This window comes from Diabrotica virgifera, chromosome 2 (assembly GCF_917563875.1).
Source record: "Diabrotica virgifera virgifera chromosome 2, PGI_DIABVI_V3a".
NCBI classification, from domain to species: Eukaryota; Metazoa; Arthropoda; class Insecta; order Coleoptera; family Chrysomelidae; genus Diabrotica; species Diabrotica virgifera.
In genome coordinates this window covers 179,079,219-179,097,210 of record NC_065444.1, presented here as the reverse complement: position 1 = coordinate 179,097,210, position 17,992 = coordinate 179,079,219, and the positions used below count along the sequence as shown (strand labels likewise).

General features: G+C 34.4%; 1 protein-coding gene across 5 annotated transcripts in view; it reads right to left on the bottom strand.

Moving 5' to 3' along the window:
- Positions 1 to 17,992, bottom strand: part of LOC114337262 (nose resistant to fluoxetine protein 6-like) — a 202,714-nt gene that overhangs the window by 65,382 nt on the left and 119,340 nt on the right. For all 5 annotated transcript variants that reach the window (XM_050642947.1, XM_050642951.1, XM_050642949.1 and 2 more), the window contains exons 5-6: positions 17,027 to 17,193; positions 7,600 to 7,768 (exon numbers count right to left, since the gene is read on the bottom strand). In XM_050642947.1, coding sequence (XP_050498904.1) covers positions 7,600 to 7,768; positions 17,027 to 17,193 — 336 coding nt within the window. The remainder of the gene's footprint in view (positions 1 to 7,599; positions 7,769 to 17,026; positions 17,194 to 17,992) is intronic.

Genomic DNA, 17,992 nt, shown 5'->3' with positions numbered 1-17,992 from the left:
TATGTTTTTATTTCGAGCAAGGGACACCGCAACACTCCTTATGGAAAAGTGGTCCCGGTCAAATTTGACGAAACTTTGGTCAATGATAGTTTTCAGTGAGTAGATTAAAAAATTCCAGGGCACCTAGGTCTGAAAAACTATTATTCTCAAGCTACAGCCTTCTGAAGTTCTTAAATTCAGGTACTCGGTTTACGTTAAATGCACTAATTCACGGTCAAGTGAATGAAAATATCTATTATTGAAAGAAGACAGATTCATTTTCTTCATGCATATTTGCGTGTTGCATATGAATTCGTGGTTAAAAATAGATGCATCGTATTTTAGTCATCAGAAAACCTCCGAAAAGTACTCAGAAAACTGAAGAAGTGCGATAGAAAATGTGTTGCTATAGCGACATAAGAATTATCATGTTTCCATGAATGGTTCAGACTTATCTAATACCAGCATAGCTGCAGTTCCGCCTTATCTCTAAAAAACTACTAAACAGTGGCGGATCTAGGGAAAATAGGGTAATTCCTCCCGTACCATGGTTCAGAATTAAATATAAAATTGTTGAAACATAAAAAATATATTAGCTGACATGAAACTTACTACAGACAGACAAATTCAACCCAATTAACTAGACAGGAAAATTATTAAGGGAACTTATTGCAAATGTTATTATTTAAATTATCTATGTCTTGTAGTTTGGGTTTATTTACTTTATGTAATTAGGGGTTAGTGTTTTATTGGAAGTCGCCCCCTCTCCCAAGGCAAATGTTCCGCCACTGCTATTGAAGCACCTTCAGAAAATTGAGGAACAACCACAACAAGTCATGCTAGAGCAGAACAAGACGCCTCAGGTTTTCACGCATGTAGAATAGAGTGCCTCTAAAAATCATTAGATATGCCGACGAAGCAGCAGTTTTTGCAAATAGATCAGCGGTTCTCAATCTGTGGTACGTATACTACGGTGGTACATATCATTATTTGCGGTGGTACACAAAACTCAAAATAAAGTAAAACAGTAGTACTTAGTAAGTCTTGATAATACAATCTAAGAATATAGGTGGCACCAAAAATAATAAAAAGAACTCAACAGAAAAAACAAAGTACATACATGGTAGTAGGTAAACGCGAAATATTAATTACAATCTTCTATGGAAAAATCGGGTTTATGTCATCTTCGATTATCTGTACCTTAAAATTTTGCTGATTTCAGTTAGATGCGTCATATGTCGTGTTAACTCACGACATATCAGGATACTTCAGTAGCAATGGCGGAACATTTTCCTTGGGGGAGGCGGACAACTTCCAATAAAATACCAACCCCAAAATATATAAAATAGATAAACCCAAGCTACATAAAAGGCATAGGTAGTAACATATGCAATAAGTTCCCTTTATTCCTAACTGTCGAGTTAATTGGGTTGAATTTGTCTGTCTGTATTAAGTTGCATATCAGCTAACATATTTCAACGTGTAATAATCATGTTTCAACAATTTTTTCTTTAATTCTGGACCGCGTAACCGGGGTAAATAGATCCCTCTTCTTTCAATAATATGACCGTTCCTTTAATTCATGAAAACATGATAATTCTTATGTCACTCTAGCAGCGCATTTTCTATCGCACATTTTCAGTTTTCTGAGGACTTTTCGTAGGTTTTGTGAATACTAAAATACGATGCATCTATTTTTAACCACAAATTCATATGCAACACCCAAATATGCATAAAGAATATGGTTTGTCTTCTTTCAGTAATAGACATTTTCATTCACTTGACCGTGAATTAGTGCACTTAACGTAAACCGAGTACCTGAATTTTAGAATTTCAGAAGGCTGTAGCTCGATAATAATAGTTTCTTAGACCTAGGTGCCATGGACTTTTTTAATCTACTCACTGAGGACTAATATTTGACCACAGTTTCATTAAGTTTGACCGGGACTACTTTTCCATAAGGAGTGTTGCGGGGTCCTTTGATTACTGTATACGTAAAAGGGTTCGTTTCCAACGGTTTTCAGAAGAGGAAGGGTAGGAGGTTTAAGGAGAAATGAAGCTTTACTGACTATCAGATCATCATTACGCAGTCTTTTGGGTCGAACCTTGAACATAGGCCTCCCCTTATTTCTTCCAGTTCTGTCGGTCTTCAGCTTTTTGCAGCCAATTCCCAGTGACTCTTTTGACGTCATCTGTCCATTTAATTCTGCTTTGTCTAGTTGATTAGAGTTTCCTTGTTATTTTTTGGGCCCGCTGACCTCATTAATTTTGGCTAAATGTCCAGAACCAGTTCCACTTCAATTATGCTATGCATTTTGTGACATCAGTGGTGCCTGTCCTTCTTCTTATTTCCACGTTTTTAACTCTGTCTCTGAGGTCAGTCCAAGTATGATCGTCCCGTTCTTGTTTTAGCTACTCTTGTAACGGGTACCAAAGTCACTAACGTTTTCAAAACCCTAATATTATTTTTTTCCACCCTATCTGCAAAATCCGCTTCAGGAATTGTACCGTGTATCGCGTAGAATTTAGGGATAGGAAAAACCTACCGGTTTAAAACTAAAACCGGTTTTTTTACTTCGCAATAACCGGTTTTACCGGTTGTTTTTTTGTCCCAACCGGTTTTTTCTTTTTAAAGTAAAAACCGGTTATTAGGTTTTTACGGTGATTAGTATTAGGTTAGGTATTCTTTTGGATCCAAATCATAATTATTATTCTCAAATAATTATTCCAAACAAAACCATAATTCAAATTTTATTTTATTTTATAAAATACAGAAGCAAACTGAAAGTGCACATCGGTCAGAAACAATTATTAATTTTATTATAATATTTCCTTGAAAAGGTATTTGTACTCATAATATTTACATAAGAAGTGATCTGGTTGATTTAGACGCAAATATCATCTATTTTTTACACTTGATACTGAAACTCTTTCACTCTTGACATTGAAAGTGGGTGAATGACTTTTTCTGATTACCAAAAATAATGCTCTGACTATGAATATCGAATTACTGATTACGAATACGAATCTCCAAGATTTTCGCTACGTTTTCAAAACGATACACTCATACAGGAAGTATTAAATGAGTTAAAATGTACCTTTTCTACAAATATACAAAAGTGTTAAAAAGTAATAAAACTTTTAGTTTTACATGTTCTTTCGATAGTACTAATTTTGATCATATTGATATCGAGTCGAATTGAGTATCGCAAACTAAAGTGTATTGTAAATGTAACTTTGTAACTTATTGGATTAAAAAACCAAAAACCGGTTTTTCCAAAAACCGTTTTTTTTGACCGGTTATAACCGCCAGGTTAAACCGTAAGCAAAAAAACCGGTATAACCGAAAACCGGTGTTTTGTCAAAAACCGCCATCCCTAGTAGAATTGGATCTTCTGTGATCCTTTCCGTTCTCACGATGTTAAATATTGTGTATTGTGTCGATCGTACGTTCTCGGGGTTTTAGCGTGGATATCATATCTATTTTCATCTGAGGGACCTTGTTATATTTATTTTATCTTATACCGTCAAAATAATTGGAGTCGTAAACTCTTTTCTAAGTAAAAAAAAAAGTTTTCTTCTATAAGTGTTTCTGGTGACCAAAATATGATGTTTTGTAGTTGGTTTGTTTATATAGTGCATACCGTTGTAGAAATAAGTATCTCTGAGTATTACCAACGGTTCCAAGTGTTTTTTTTTATAAATTAGAGTTATCCGTGAGAAAAAGGTCATAGGAACTGCTAGAATCAGGTTTTTCATGGGAAAAGTAGGTGGTACGAACTATTGAGATGTGTTTGTTTGTTCTCTTCAGAGTTGTACGAGCTGTTTTGGTGTGCGTCAGAGGGTTTTTTAACCTAGAGCGTAATTTTCATTTTTCTATTGGTCAAGATTTGGATTAATTGAGTGTCTTAAGTCTGTAATTGGTCGTTCAATTGTTGATGGGAAAAATCAAATGATTTTTAAAAGGGGCATTTTGTTTAGTGATCTCGTCTTGAATTGGGACGAGGAGGGTCAGTTACGTTTGGGCTGAAGACAGTTACGTTTGAGCCAGGAAGAAGTCAAGTTGAGCTAGCCTCGGAAGGTCTGCAGGATTGCAGTACCTGAAAGGTGAATGTTTCAGTTTCTTTGAGTATAGTGAAGTTATTGTGCAATTTTATTGCAGAAGTCTTTATGTTGGAGTTAAAATGTTTGTTCCAGTATGGTGTAAACAAGCCGCAGGCCACCGCGTTCCGCTGCTTTCCGGCGAACGCGATATCTTATACCAATATCGGTATTATAAATTTTTCTTACATGCAAGCAGGAGTTAGGAGTTTTCTTTTGTGTTACTAGTTTTAACACCACAATTAAAGCACGGAGTTGCTTTTATTTTAGTATTTTTTGATCTTGTTTAATATACTAAAAACCATTTTTTTAATAGTTTTGTATGACTAGTGCCATTTTGTTTTGAGAAATAAATTCAATGCTGACTTTTTCTATAAACTATGGGAGTAACCTGATGTACTGTTGTTGTATCTATTCAGATGTAAAGTGACATTTAGTGGAGTGAATTGGCCTTGGACTTAAAACCAACCAAGAAGATAGAGGACTATGATGTACCAGGTATTATTTTTCCTATGTAATGCTTTTTATTTTTTATTTTTTTGGTAATCACGATCTCTATTTGTAACACCGTAAGAGATCACAGATTTAGTTTCATTTTGTTTCAATAAAAAAATGTTTGATTTGCAAAATGCAATTTTATTATTTCTCTTTTCCTTCTCCCTTGTTTCGTAAGTACAACACAGAATTTTCTGAGTAAAGACATAGATAAGGTAAGTCACGCTAAAAGTTTTTTGTATATTTTATATTGACTATGTTTTTTTTGTTTAATTTTTGAGTTAGTTATCTTTTCTTTTACGTTTCTATTTTTGTAATTTTTGGTTACTATCAGGTATCCAGTGGCGCCCAATATTTTATTTCTATTTATTTGACATTCTTATTTTGATTTTTGTATTTTTTTATTTCTAAGCTAATAAGAGAATATTAATAACATCTCGTTAAGAGCCACTCCATATCTCTTCCGATTCTGAGCAACCGAGGAGATGCTCTTCAAATTGTGTTACGTTTCTTCTTCTTCTTAGCCTTCTATCGTCCACGTTTGGACATAGGCCTCTCCCAACTCCTTCCATCGGTCTCTATCCTGAGCAACATATTTCCAATTCGTTCCGGCTACTCTTTTAATATCGTCAACCCATCTCATCTGTGGTCTTCCTCTCGGTCATTTACTTTGGTAAGGTCTCCAATGTTGTATCGTGGCATTCCAACGTTGGTCTTTTTGTCTTACAGTGTGGCCTGCAAAGCTCCATTTAAGTTTGGCAACTTTTGTTGTTATGTCCTCGACTTTTGTTTTTGATCTTACCCAGTCGCTCCTCTTTTTATCTGACAGTCGTATACCTAACATTGCTCTTTCCATAGCTCTTTCTGTTGTAGCTAGTTTATTCATATTTGCCTTGGTTAGGGTCCAGGTTTGACACCCATATGTCATGATAGGAAGGATGCACTGGTTGAACACTTTGGTCCTCAAATATTGAGGTATTTTGCAGTTCTTAAGTATCCAACCAAGTTTTCCAAATCCTGCCCATGCTAGTCTTGCTCTCCTATTAATTTCCGCACTTTGGTTTTCTTTGTCAAGTTTCAGGATTTGGCCTAGGTAGATATATTCCTGGACTTTTTCTATCTCACTGCCATTTATAGTTATGCGTCTGGGGTCATCTGTGTTTGTCATTATTTTTGTTTTCTTCATGTTCATTTTTAGACCGACGTATTGGGAGCTGCCTGCGAGTTCCTCTATCATAATTTGCAGTTCCTCGAATGAGCTCGCTATAATCACAATGTCGTCAGCGAATCTGAGGTGATTTAGCTTCTTGCCATTAACGTTAATGCCATAGGTTGACCAATTTGACGTTTTGAAGACGTCTTCTAGTGCTAGGTTGAAAAGCTTCGGCGATATTACGTCTCCTTGTCTCACGCCTCTCTTAATAGGGATGGGATTTGTATTTTCGTCTAGTTGTACTATCATAGTTGCATTTTCATATATATTATGTATTAGTTGTCTATATCTCGAATCTATTCTACAATTATTAATAGCTTGTTCTATGGCCCACATCTCGATACTATCAAACGCCTTTTCATATTCTACGAAGGCAAGAAATACGGGTAGTTGGTATTCATTTGCCTTCTCTATCAATGTTCTCATTGTCAGCAGATGGTCTGATGTACTATATCCTTTGCGGAAGCCAGCCTGTTCCACTGGTTGGTAATTGTCCATTTTGTAGGTCAACCGGTTGTTAATAATTCTCATGAATAGTTTGTATACTTGACTGAGCAACGATATCGGTCTATAATTCTGTAGGTCACATTTGTCCCCTTTTTTGTGTAAAAGTATTACTAGACTTTCGTTCCAGTCTTTAGGGATCTTGCTATTATGGAGACATTTATTAAATAGCTCTGTTAGTATAGGGATTGTTACTGTCTTGCTTGTTTTCAAGAGCTCGGCAATTATACCGTCCTGTCCTGGAGCTTTATTATTTTTTAGTTCTTTTAAAGTTCTTCCTATTTCGAAGCCCTTTATATTTGGTAGTACTTCTGATCCCACGTTTTTTATTTTTCTTTTGACGTTCTCCTTTGTTGATTCATTAGGCTGGTTTTGCGAGCTGTACAAGCTTTTGTAGAAGTCTTCGACTATTTTTGTTATTTTATATTTGTCCTCCTCTTCCTTACTATTGGCGTCTTTAATTTTAATGATTTTTTGAACACCCAATGCGGGTCTTAGACATTTTAAGCCTCTGTTGTTTTCAATGACTCGCTCTATTATGTTCTCGTTCCATTTTTGTAAGTCGCGTTTTAGTTCTTTTCTAATTGTTTTATTAAGTTCTATGTATTCTTGAGTATGGCGTTTGTTTTGCGTTAGAAGTTGTCGTCTTTCCGTCATTAGTTGTTTAGTTTCGTTGCTTACTTTGTCTTCTTTAGTACTTGTTTTCTTTGCGACCTGTAGTCCGACTTCGAGAAGGTTCTTATTGATGTTTTTGTTAATTTCGTCAATTTCATCTTGATTATGTGAAGGATCATATTTGAACTTATCCGTTAAGACCTCTCGGAATTGCTCTTCATTTGTTTTTACTTTAAAGGCATCTATTCGCGTTGTTTTTTTAAATATTCTTTTCCTCTCTTCTTTCATGTTAATATTTATTTTTGCTCTAACTACGTTTGCATCCCCTTATATGACATATCAACATCTTGTAAAATTCTATTTCCCATTTATGTTTCACTCTATGTTTGGTTGCTGTGGCTTGGGTTAAGAAAAGTATTTCGGCGCCTTAAGTTATGACTGCATGTACGCATTAGTCGTCTTCTTTTTTAAATGGGGTTCGTATTGCGTCCATGGTATGTCTATGGTATGGCGGATCTTTGCTTAAAAGTTGTAAACGTTGATGAGTTGGTATCTTGTAATGCTGAATTCCTTGACGAAAGAGAAGTGACCCCAAGTAATAACGACAACTACTACATTATGTAGTAGTGCCACATTATGTCGACAACGCTGTACAGTTGATCGAATATACCATAATTTGTTTATGTGCTTACCATATGCTCAGGATCTATTATGTTATTTAGAAATATTAAGTTAGTCCACATATTTTTTCTACAGTATAAATATTCCTGTCCAACAATCCTGTTCCAGTTTGGACCACTTCCAACGTGGCGCCACCAAGTTATTTTAAAAAGTAGGACTGCTGCTAATGGCGGTACCAACCTGAAAGTTAAACAAATCAGAAGTAACATAAAACAAAATAATGTGTTATTCTTAACTAAAAAATAGATTTCGACTACAATCAAGAATCAAAAAATTTTGAAGTATTTTGAAGATTCAGACATTATGTATATAGGAGAATTATCAGAGGACAAAGAAAATAATTGAACAAATTGATAAAAACGAATCACACTCAGGAGGAAGATTACTTTCTTTTACAACAACACCAGAAGTGACGAGAAACGAAGCAATAAATATCGAGGACGGAGAGGTAAAGGAAACGCTAAGGACATCAAAAAGTAAAAAATTCTCAGGAGAGGATAGAATATCGACGGAATTCAAGACTACAAGATCTGACTCTCTCTCTCGTTCCATCCCTCCTTGTGGAGTATTGGGCGCTTATGCGTTTCTTGGCCAAAAGTGTAAGATTGCTGTCTGGCCGGGACAGCGCATCTTCTTTTGTTTTTATTCTCTGGATAAATTGTGAACTAATTCCCTCCACTCTCTTCTATCTTTTGCTCTCTTTTTGACTTCGCCCCATCTTAGTCCAATTTTTTCGTGTTCTCTCGTTGTTGTTCTTTTCCAGCTGTTGTCTGGTCTGCCCCTCTTTCTTTTTCCCTCTGGTTGGTATTCAAGTGCTTGTCTTGCTATGCTGCTTTGGTCTTTCCTTAAAGTGTGGCCGATCCATTTCCATTTTTTTTCCTTGACTGTAGTAGATACGTTAGTTTGCTTTGTCCTTTCCCATAGTTCTGTATTAGTTATTTTATTTGGCCAGTATATTTTTAGGATTTTTCTTAGAGATTTGTTTACAAATGTTTGTAGTTTTTTAGTTGTATTTTCGTCCTGTTTCCATGTTTCTGCTCCATAGAGCAGTATACTTTTAATGCAACTGTTAAAGATTTTAATTTTTGTTGTTTCCGATATTTCGTTTGTTTGCCAAATTTTATTTAAAGCGTTGAATGCGTGTTGCGCCTTTGTTATTCTCGTCTGTATATCCTTTTTACACCCCCCGCTCCTTTCCATGACAGATCCCAGATATGTGAACTTGTCTACCTCTTCTACTTCTTTACCGTTTATCATTATTTTATTATTTGGATGGTTATTATTTTTTAGAAGTTTAGTTTTTTCTGTGTTTATTCGAAGTCCGATCGTGTCGGAGTACTGTGCCAATTTGTCAATTTTTGCTTGCATATGATTTCGGTGTTCAGTTATAAGGCAGATGTCATCTGCAAATTCGAGATCTTCTAGCTGTTTGAAAAGGTTCCACCTGATGCCTGTTCGATCGTCGATTACTTTCCTCATTACCCAATCTATCATAATAAGAAATAGGGTAGGGGATAGTACACAACCCTGTTTGACTCCACTTTCTATGGATATCTCTTCTGTTACTTCACCTGAATGTTCTAGTTTGGCTTTGTATCCTTCGTAGAAGAGTTTAATAAAGTTTATGATTTTTTGTGGTATCCCATATAATCTAAGGATTTTCCACATCTGTGCCCTATTTACACGGTCAAAGGCCTTCTCGAAGTCGATAAAACTCACATCTATATCTTTATTCCATTCATTTGTTTGTTCCAAGATAATTCTAAGGGTGCAAATGTGATCAATAGTGGAATGGTTGGAACGGAAGCCTGCTTGGTTGTTTCTCAGTTTTTTATCTAGTTCCGGCTTCAATCTTTCCAAAATGATTTTGGTCAGCACTTTGGATGTGGCACTTAGTAGTGTTATTGCACGCCAATTGTTGCATTTGCTCAGGTCTCCTTTTTTGGGTATTTTTATAATCAATCCCTCTTTCCACTCCTTTGGCAATTCTTCGTCCGTCCATATTTTATTCAAAAGTGTATGTAGCATCTCTACTGACTGCTCGGTGTCTGCTTTTATTATGTCAATGGGTATATTGTCGATTCCTGCGGCTTTGCCATTTTTTAGTAGTTTTAGAGTGTTTCCAATTTCTTCCATTGTAATTTCTCCAATATTCACTTCTAGCTCTGGTGATTCTACTTCATCTTCTATGATTTGAGTTATTTCATGCTTAGCATATATCTCTTCGAAGTATTCCTTCCATCTTTGTATTATTTCTTTCTCATTTTTTATTCTATTTCCTTGTTTATCCTTTACTTCTCGTATATTTCGTTGTGCTTTTCCTGTTAAGTTTCGTATGATTGTATATTGTGTTCGTAAGTCGTTTTCTTTCGCTGCTTCTTCTGATATATTTAGCATCTCATTTATATAGTTTCTTTTATCTTTTCTGGCTTGTTTTTTTTACTTCTGCGTTTTTTGCCTTGTATTTCCTTTCAAGTGCCCTCTCTTCTTCCGATCCTTCCTTTTGTAGAATTTCTTCTTTGATCTTTTTTCTTTCTTCTATCAGTAGTAGAGTGTCTTTGGTAATCCATTTTTTATTTTGTCTTCTTTTTAATCCGATTGTTTCTTTTGCTGTATTCATCATCACTTCTTTAAAATATTTCCATGTTTCTTCGACTGACTCTCCAGTTTGTTGTGATACTGTTCGGTTAATTGCCAGTTTCTCACTAAATTTATTTCTTATACATTCTTGTTTTAGGGCATCAACGTTGTACTTGTTCCTTCTGCTGATTTTTTGGTTTTTATCTCTGGCTAATTTCATTTTTAGTCTCGCTTTGATTAGCATGTGGTCTGATCCCACATCAGCACCTCTTAAGCTCCTGACATCTTGCAGCCAGCTTCTCCATTTATATTCAATTATTATGTGGTCTATTTGATTCTTGTATCTCCCTCCCGGTGATTTCCATGTTTCCTTATGTATCCGCTTATGTTTAAAGATGCTTCCGCCTATTAAAAGTTCATTTTGCTCACAAAATTCGATTAATCGATTTCCATTGTCGTTTCTCTCTCCGATTCCCTCCTTTCCCATCACATGTTCATGTCCTTTATTATCATTTCCTATTTTTGCATTAAAGTCTCCGATTACTATTTTTATATCTCTTCTATATTTATTATTAATCTTATTAAACGTTGTTTGTAGTTGCTCGTAAAATTCTTCCTTCTCATTTTCGTCGTTTTTATTTGTGGGAGCATATACATTTATTACTATTATGTTATAATATCTTGCCTTCAGTCTCGCCCAAATAATCCTTTCTGACACTGGTTCCCACTCTACTAGAGCCTTTCTCCCCTTTTGGGCTAGTAGTATTGCCACTCCCTTTTCGTGTTTGTCATTTACATCCGTATTCCCAGAATATATCATTAGCTGTTGGTCACCTACTCGGGTTGATCCACTACCATTCCATCTTGTTTCGCTTAGTCCGACAATGTCTAATTTGTACTTATCAATCTCTTGGCTTACCTGCTCCAATTTGCCGGTTTCGTGTAGGGTTCTTACATTCCATGCACCTATAAATATGTTCTCTCTTATGTCTATTTCATGTTTATCTTTCGTTTTTGCTCTATTTCTATTTTCGTCCTTGCTCAATTCCTTTTTCTGTGCCTTGTCTGTCGTGATTTGTGCTTTTGTTTGTGTATTTTCATCTTCTGTTAGTTTTTTGGATTTCCCTGGTCTTCTTCTAGCTGGTTGCTGTATTGATTCCATTTGTGTGTTTTTCCATCTATTATTAATTTATTATATTTTATTGTAACACTTTTACCCTTATTAATTTCTTCATTTGCGACTTGTCTTATTTTTTTCTGTGTTTGTAGTTCTTCTTTTGTTATGTCATTATTTATATATACTTTATTGCCTTTTATGTGTTTTAGTTTAGCTTTATTTTGCATGATCTTTTCTTTTTCAAACTTGTTCTGTAGTTTGACCAAACATGTTTTTTCTCCCAGTTTGATAACTTCTTCGATTTGAACATTGATATTCATTTCTTTTTCCATGAAGTTTCCTACAGTTTGTTTCAGTGCATTTCTATCGATTGTATCTATTGGCAAGCCTTGTATTACAACATTATTTACTTTCCTTTCCTTTTCTAGTCTTTGTACACGTATTTTCATATAGTTTAGTTCTTTTTTCATTTCTTCCTTCTCCTTGTGTTTAGTTTGGTTTTCTTGTTTAACTTTCTCCAATTCTGTTTTCAGGTCGTTTAATTCCTCCCAGTACTTTCTCTGTTCATTCTTTATCTCTTTTACTTCCGTTGTTAAATTTTTTGTTTCTGTGGTTAAGTCATGCATCATTTTAATAATTTGATCGAGCTTATTATCTTCGTTACGGGTTTTGTTAGGCGATCTAGACACTTTTTTACTTTTTTGGAACAATTCTTCCTCTTCTTCTCTGTTCCTCTTTCTATGGTCTTCTGATGTGTCGTCGTCCGAATCCACTTTGTATCTATCCATTATTTTTACCGGTGTTAACAAATTCGAAGCCATTTTTTGTGGCGCAGCGTGCATGTATTACTCACTCCCGTTACTTAATAGTCCAATCGGTGTTTTGTCACTGTTCGGTTTGCGAAAAAGTGCCGAGCCCGCCTCAAAAGCGCGGAGGCTCTTCACCTTATCAAACCTAAATAGTTACTGTTATTTATAGTTCGTTAATTTGCATACGATATTTTTGTTCTTTCCCAATAAATATAAGAAATTGTACACATACAGATTTTTTTCACTTACTTATATTCACTCCCGTTACTTAATAGTCCAATCGTTATTTTGTAACAGTTTGGTTTGCGAAAAAGTGGCGAGCCCGCCTCGATGGCTCAAAATCAAGTCACCTTATCAGAACTAATTAGTTTCTGGTTTTTATAGTTCTTTAATTTGCAAGCGATATTTTTGTTCTATTCAATAAATGTAAATATAAGAAATTGTACTTACAAATTATTCTGCTTGTTTTCTTGACTCACTTTCTGCACAATTTCACTTTGTCAGTTTATGGTTTCTTTGGCGCTTTAAAAGCTTTTTAATTATAGCCGTAATAATCACAAAACTTGATAAAAGTTACGAGCACTCATAAACACGTCTTACCAATTCAATTAGAGATGGGCCTAAACAAGACAAGATCTGACTAAACAACTATTAAACTTAATACAAAAATTAATAGATCAAAACCGGATACCACAAGAGAGATCAAGCATGGTAATACCTCTCTTTAAAAAAGGAGACAAATAGGACCCGGAGAATTACTTTAAACACAATAAAATTATAACATTAGCAGAAAAACAACAAGGTCGGGAAGATCGTACACCGACGCCATATTTTTAATGAGGCCAGTTCAAGAGAAATCATTAGAATACAACAAACCGGCATATTTATGGTTCGTGGATATTAAGAAGGCATTTGACAGGGTCAAATTAAAGAACTTTATCCATTTGGTATACTCAAGAGAGGTAGATACGTCTAGAAATAATTAAAACGATTTAAAACATCTACTAGAACAACACATTAAAAGTATAATAAGTAGAATTTTAACTAACTGACCCAACTAAAGCTGGCAATAGGATAAGATTAGAATGAGATAAGATCAGGGCGATCCCCTGAGTACTTTATTATTTAACCTTATCATGGATGAAATAATTAAAAAAAGTAACTAAATATGTGTGTACCAGAAATAACAGGAAAAATCTACTAGAAAAACTATCTGTAGTTAAGATGTGTAATATAAAAACAATGTATTGGCTATGGCTAATCCGTTATAAAATTATATTCGTACAAACTATACTAATCACGAAAAGTAGTGCATAATTTTTAAACCAGAAAAACGTTTAAAAGTAATTTATAATTTAACAGAATGTTCTAATACTCGTCTATGGTCCTCTTTAGTTGTCTACAAACCCAAACATTTCAAGTTGAAGCGTGTTTGTGCCATAAAAGAAGCAAACGAAACGTTGATAAGAGAGAATATTTATTTTGGACATTTTTGTTCGAGAATTTGATCTGTGTTCTAAGTCTTCATGCTTTTTTAACGCGGATTGCGTTCTTAGAAAAAAATTCTTTAGTTGGATATGGACGATAGCAGCAGTATATTACTGATGTTCTGGGAATCCACCAATCCATCATTTCAAGAGCTTTTAGAAGGTACAGAGAAAATGGAAGATTCACAAGAAGACCAACTCCAGGACGCCCCAAGCGCACGAACCTATTTACATCTGCAGACTTTCGTTCACGTCATGATACAGCTAGGCACCTGCAAAATGATCTTTCCACTGCTCCACTGTTAACGAGGGCACACCGTATGGCACGTTTAAGGTTCGCACGAGAACATAGTCCAGAGAAATAAGGTTTTTGTCAGGACACGTGAGCAACCAGGTTTCAAATGGGTTTTTTGGGTACTACATATATACCTAATACATTATAAATACAAAATTGTCGTCACAGTTCGGACGAGAATTTTAGTTATTAACAAATAAGTGTCAAAAATGGCAGTTTTTTCGTTTAAATCGCTACAGGTAAAAATAGGGTAATTATATATCTTATTTAGAGCATTCGTCTTTTAGTAGATGAGCAAAGGTTCAAAATGAAAGTTTTTGAATTTTGGTCCGATCATTTGTTGCTTCACTGATTGCAAAATAAGACTAAAATTTCGAAAATAAAAAATTTGCTATAACTTTTGCGAAAATAAACTTAATACTTTAATATTGTACGAAAAGTTGAAATATCCAGTACATATCATGCACAAAAAAATTTCAAGACGATTCGTCAATTAGTTTAAATTTTATTCAATTTGTTTATCTCAAAGATCCTTTTTTTGCAATGTTATTGTTCAGAAAGTAATAATGATACGGCAATTCTGTGAAAACTTCATGAAAGAATAAAGCTTTTGTTTTTAAAGAATTTAAAAAATCAATCAAAAGTCATGTTTATCATTCCGAAAACATTTTACTAAAGTACAGTCATTTTTGGCTTAAAAACAATTTAAATAGATTTGTTAATATTGACTGTAGAGTAAATCTACTTTGGGATTTCAAAAGCTGGTATTTTTACACGAATTTAAAAAAAATATTCTCGCCTAGGTTAAATGTGGTGAAAATTAGCCACTTTTATTATTTAATTCACTGTTACTTCTATATACATAAAATTCTCCTATAACAGTGTTAGTTACCATACTCCTCCGAAACGGCTAGACCGATTTTTATAAAATTTTACACGTATATCCTTTTATTCTATGTTTCATACCCATAAATTATAAGGGGGGTTGCCCCACTGAGATTTTTTTTATTTTTTTTTTTTGGGCAAAATTGTCTACCTTAATTTTATATGGTGTAGAATTAAAAAATACATACAACCCTTAATTTTCACCCTTCTATCACCAACCCCCATTTTTTAATAGCCATCTATATATTTACGCCTATGAAATTCTCCTGTCACAGTGTTAGTTGCCATACTTCTCTGAGAGTGCCTGAACGATTTTTATGAAATTATATATGAATATTCGGTAGGTCTTAGAATCGGTCGTAATCTATTTTTCATATCCCTGAGTGATAAGGGGGGTCCCCCCTAACATTTTGTAATGTTAGGTGGGAATATGTGTTGGTACATAACGTACTCTACAAGACTACGAGTATATACAAATTGAAAAAATTATGATCAAAATCCATCAAAGAGCTCCGGAGATATTAATCGCAGAATATACTTGAAGAATCAATTTCATTTTTTGAGTGCACGGATTTTAATACTTTCCCTCCACCAACCACGTATCGATTTCGTTAGGACGTAATTTTTAAAGCTTTGTTGAAGTTCAAAGTTTACTCAAATTTTACACATAAACTATATACCTTGAGCTTCAAAATGGCGATAGTTAGGTTGCTTAATTGTTATAAACAAAGTAGCTGTAAATTAAACAAAAAAAGTGGTTAACTGTGACCGTCATTAACCTAGGCGAAAAGTTTTTTTTTTGAAAATTCTTGTAAAAATAGCATCTTTTCAAATTCCAAAATAGTTTTAATCTAGAGTCAATATTAACAAGGTTATTCTAATTGTTTATAAGCCAAAAATGACTACTATAGTAAAATGTTTTCGAAATGATAAAAATTACTTTTGATTGATTTTTGTTTAAATTCCTTGAAAACAAAACTATTATTCTTTCACGTGGTTTCCACACAACTGCTATATCGTTCCTATTTTCTGAACAATAACATTGCAAAAAAAGCTCTTTGGGATAAACAAATTGAATAAAATTTAAACTAATTAACGAATCGTCTTGAAATTGTGTGTGCATTATATGTATTGGTTGACTCAACTTTTCATGCAATATGAAAGTCAAGCAGGCCATTTTCGCAAAAGTTATAGCAATTTTCCGCAAATTTCCGAAGCAACAAATGATCTGACCAAAATTCAAAAATTGCCATTTTTAACCTTTTCTCATCTATTAAAAGAAGGATACTACTTATAAATAAGATATTTAATTACGGTATTGTTACCTGTGGCGATTTAACGAAAAAACTGCCATTTTTGACACTTATTTGTTAATAACTAAAATTCTCGTCCGAACTGTGACGGGCATTTTAGTATTTGTAATGCATTAGGTATATAGTACCCAATAAACCTATATGCAACCTGGCTGATCAAGTGTCCCGAACATGGTATATTTTTGCCTAATTTGCCGATTGGGATATTAACGACTGGGCTAATATGACTATGAGTCAATAATAACTGATGAGTCAAGATTCGCACTTTGTGGATTCGACAGATGTATTCGAGTTTACAGAGGTGCCGGTGAGCGATTTACTCAGTGTAGGAGGCAAGTAAGCGCAGGCAAAAATTTTGGAGGTGGCTTGATTATGATATGGGGAGACATTGACGGTCACCAACACATTGCTAGAATAACAATGCAATATTTTTAAGAGACTGGTATTCAAGTTCTCGATTAGTCAGCAGTCAGCCCAGACCTAAACCCACTTGAGCATGTTTGGGACTACTTTGAAAGAGGCATACGAGCCCGTATAGTCGCTCCATATAACCTTGATGAACTGGAAAATGCTTTAGCGGAAGAATGGAAAAAATTGGATTTGGAGTGATAAGAAACCTTTCACAGATAATGTTGGACGCTATTAGAGCCAGATGTGGTAACACTAGACACTAAAATGTTCAATTTGTCCTTGAAATTTTTTATTTCGTAGATTTGTGTTTTTCAATTTTGTTGAATAATTGTTATTTTAATGCTGTTGGCCTGTTTGTCTTTGATTTTTCATTTTAGTGCAATAAATCACTGTTAAATATTCCTACGTTTCATTCCCTAGTATTTCCAAAAAAATTTAGACATACGAATCAAAACTTCTAGACTTAATACATTTATGCGATACTTTCTGTGACTAGTGTAGCATCTTATTGAAAGTAGGAAAATAAATAATTTATACTTACCTTAAATATCGATTAATAAACATCATTACCAAAGCATTTAATGTAAGTTTTCTCTTTTCGAAATGAGAAAAAATTCCGTACGATAAGAGGGTAGAAGATAGACAAAACATTGCGGAAACAGATAACACTCCACTTGACATAACAATGGTACCAAGGAATAAACTCCTCTAAAAAAACAACATCAAATGATTAAATATATTCGACAGATACATACATTTTATTTTATTTTATTTCTCTACCATAACATACCCTACTCTGATATCCGACACCAGTACCAAAATAGAGCGTAAGGAAAATGATCGTGGATCAGTTATTGAATACAAACGGTCTATTCACACACTCACGCTCCTTTTACACACTAAGAATTTGAATAGTGCGAAGGTTGGAACGCACGATAACTCCAATAGTGGCTCGAGCAATCCTATGGTACCTTTCTTGTTACACGGCGGTTGGAACGTTCGGTGTAATATGAAAGTTACCATGGGATTGCTTGAGTCTGCATTGGAAAGTTATCGTGCGTTCTAACCATCGCACGTTTCAAATTCTTAGTAAGTGAAAGTAGCGTAGGTTTTAATTTAACCGAACGATTCCCTGATTCAATAAAATTGTGTTTTGACTAGGAAAGTTTTGGGGTAGTTCTGATTTCTTTCATTATATATGGATTTTGGGCTGCTGAATGATGGGCCGGAACATTGAAAAAATCGCGAAAAAAGCAAAAAATTTCAGCTTTTTCCGCTTTTTTGCTCAAATCTCGAAAACTATTAACTTTTAGTAAATGGTCTGTTAACAGAAATTAAAGTATTTAAAATTATCTACAAATATCACTATTTACTTTTTTTTCAGCCGAACCGTTCGGTCTAAAATTCAAGTGGAAAATTGCCAATTTTAACGGTTTCGGCAAAATTCACTTTTTACATTCCAAAACTTTATTTTTTATTAGAATGCTGTCATTGGATAAATTTCTCC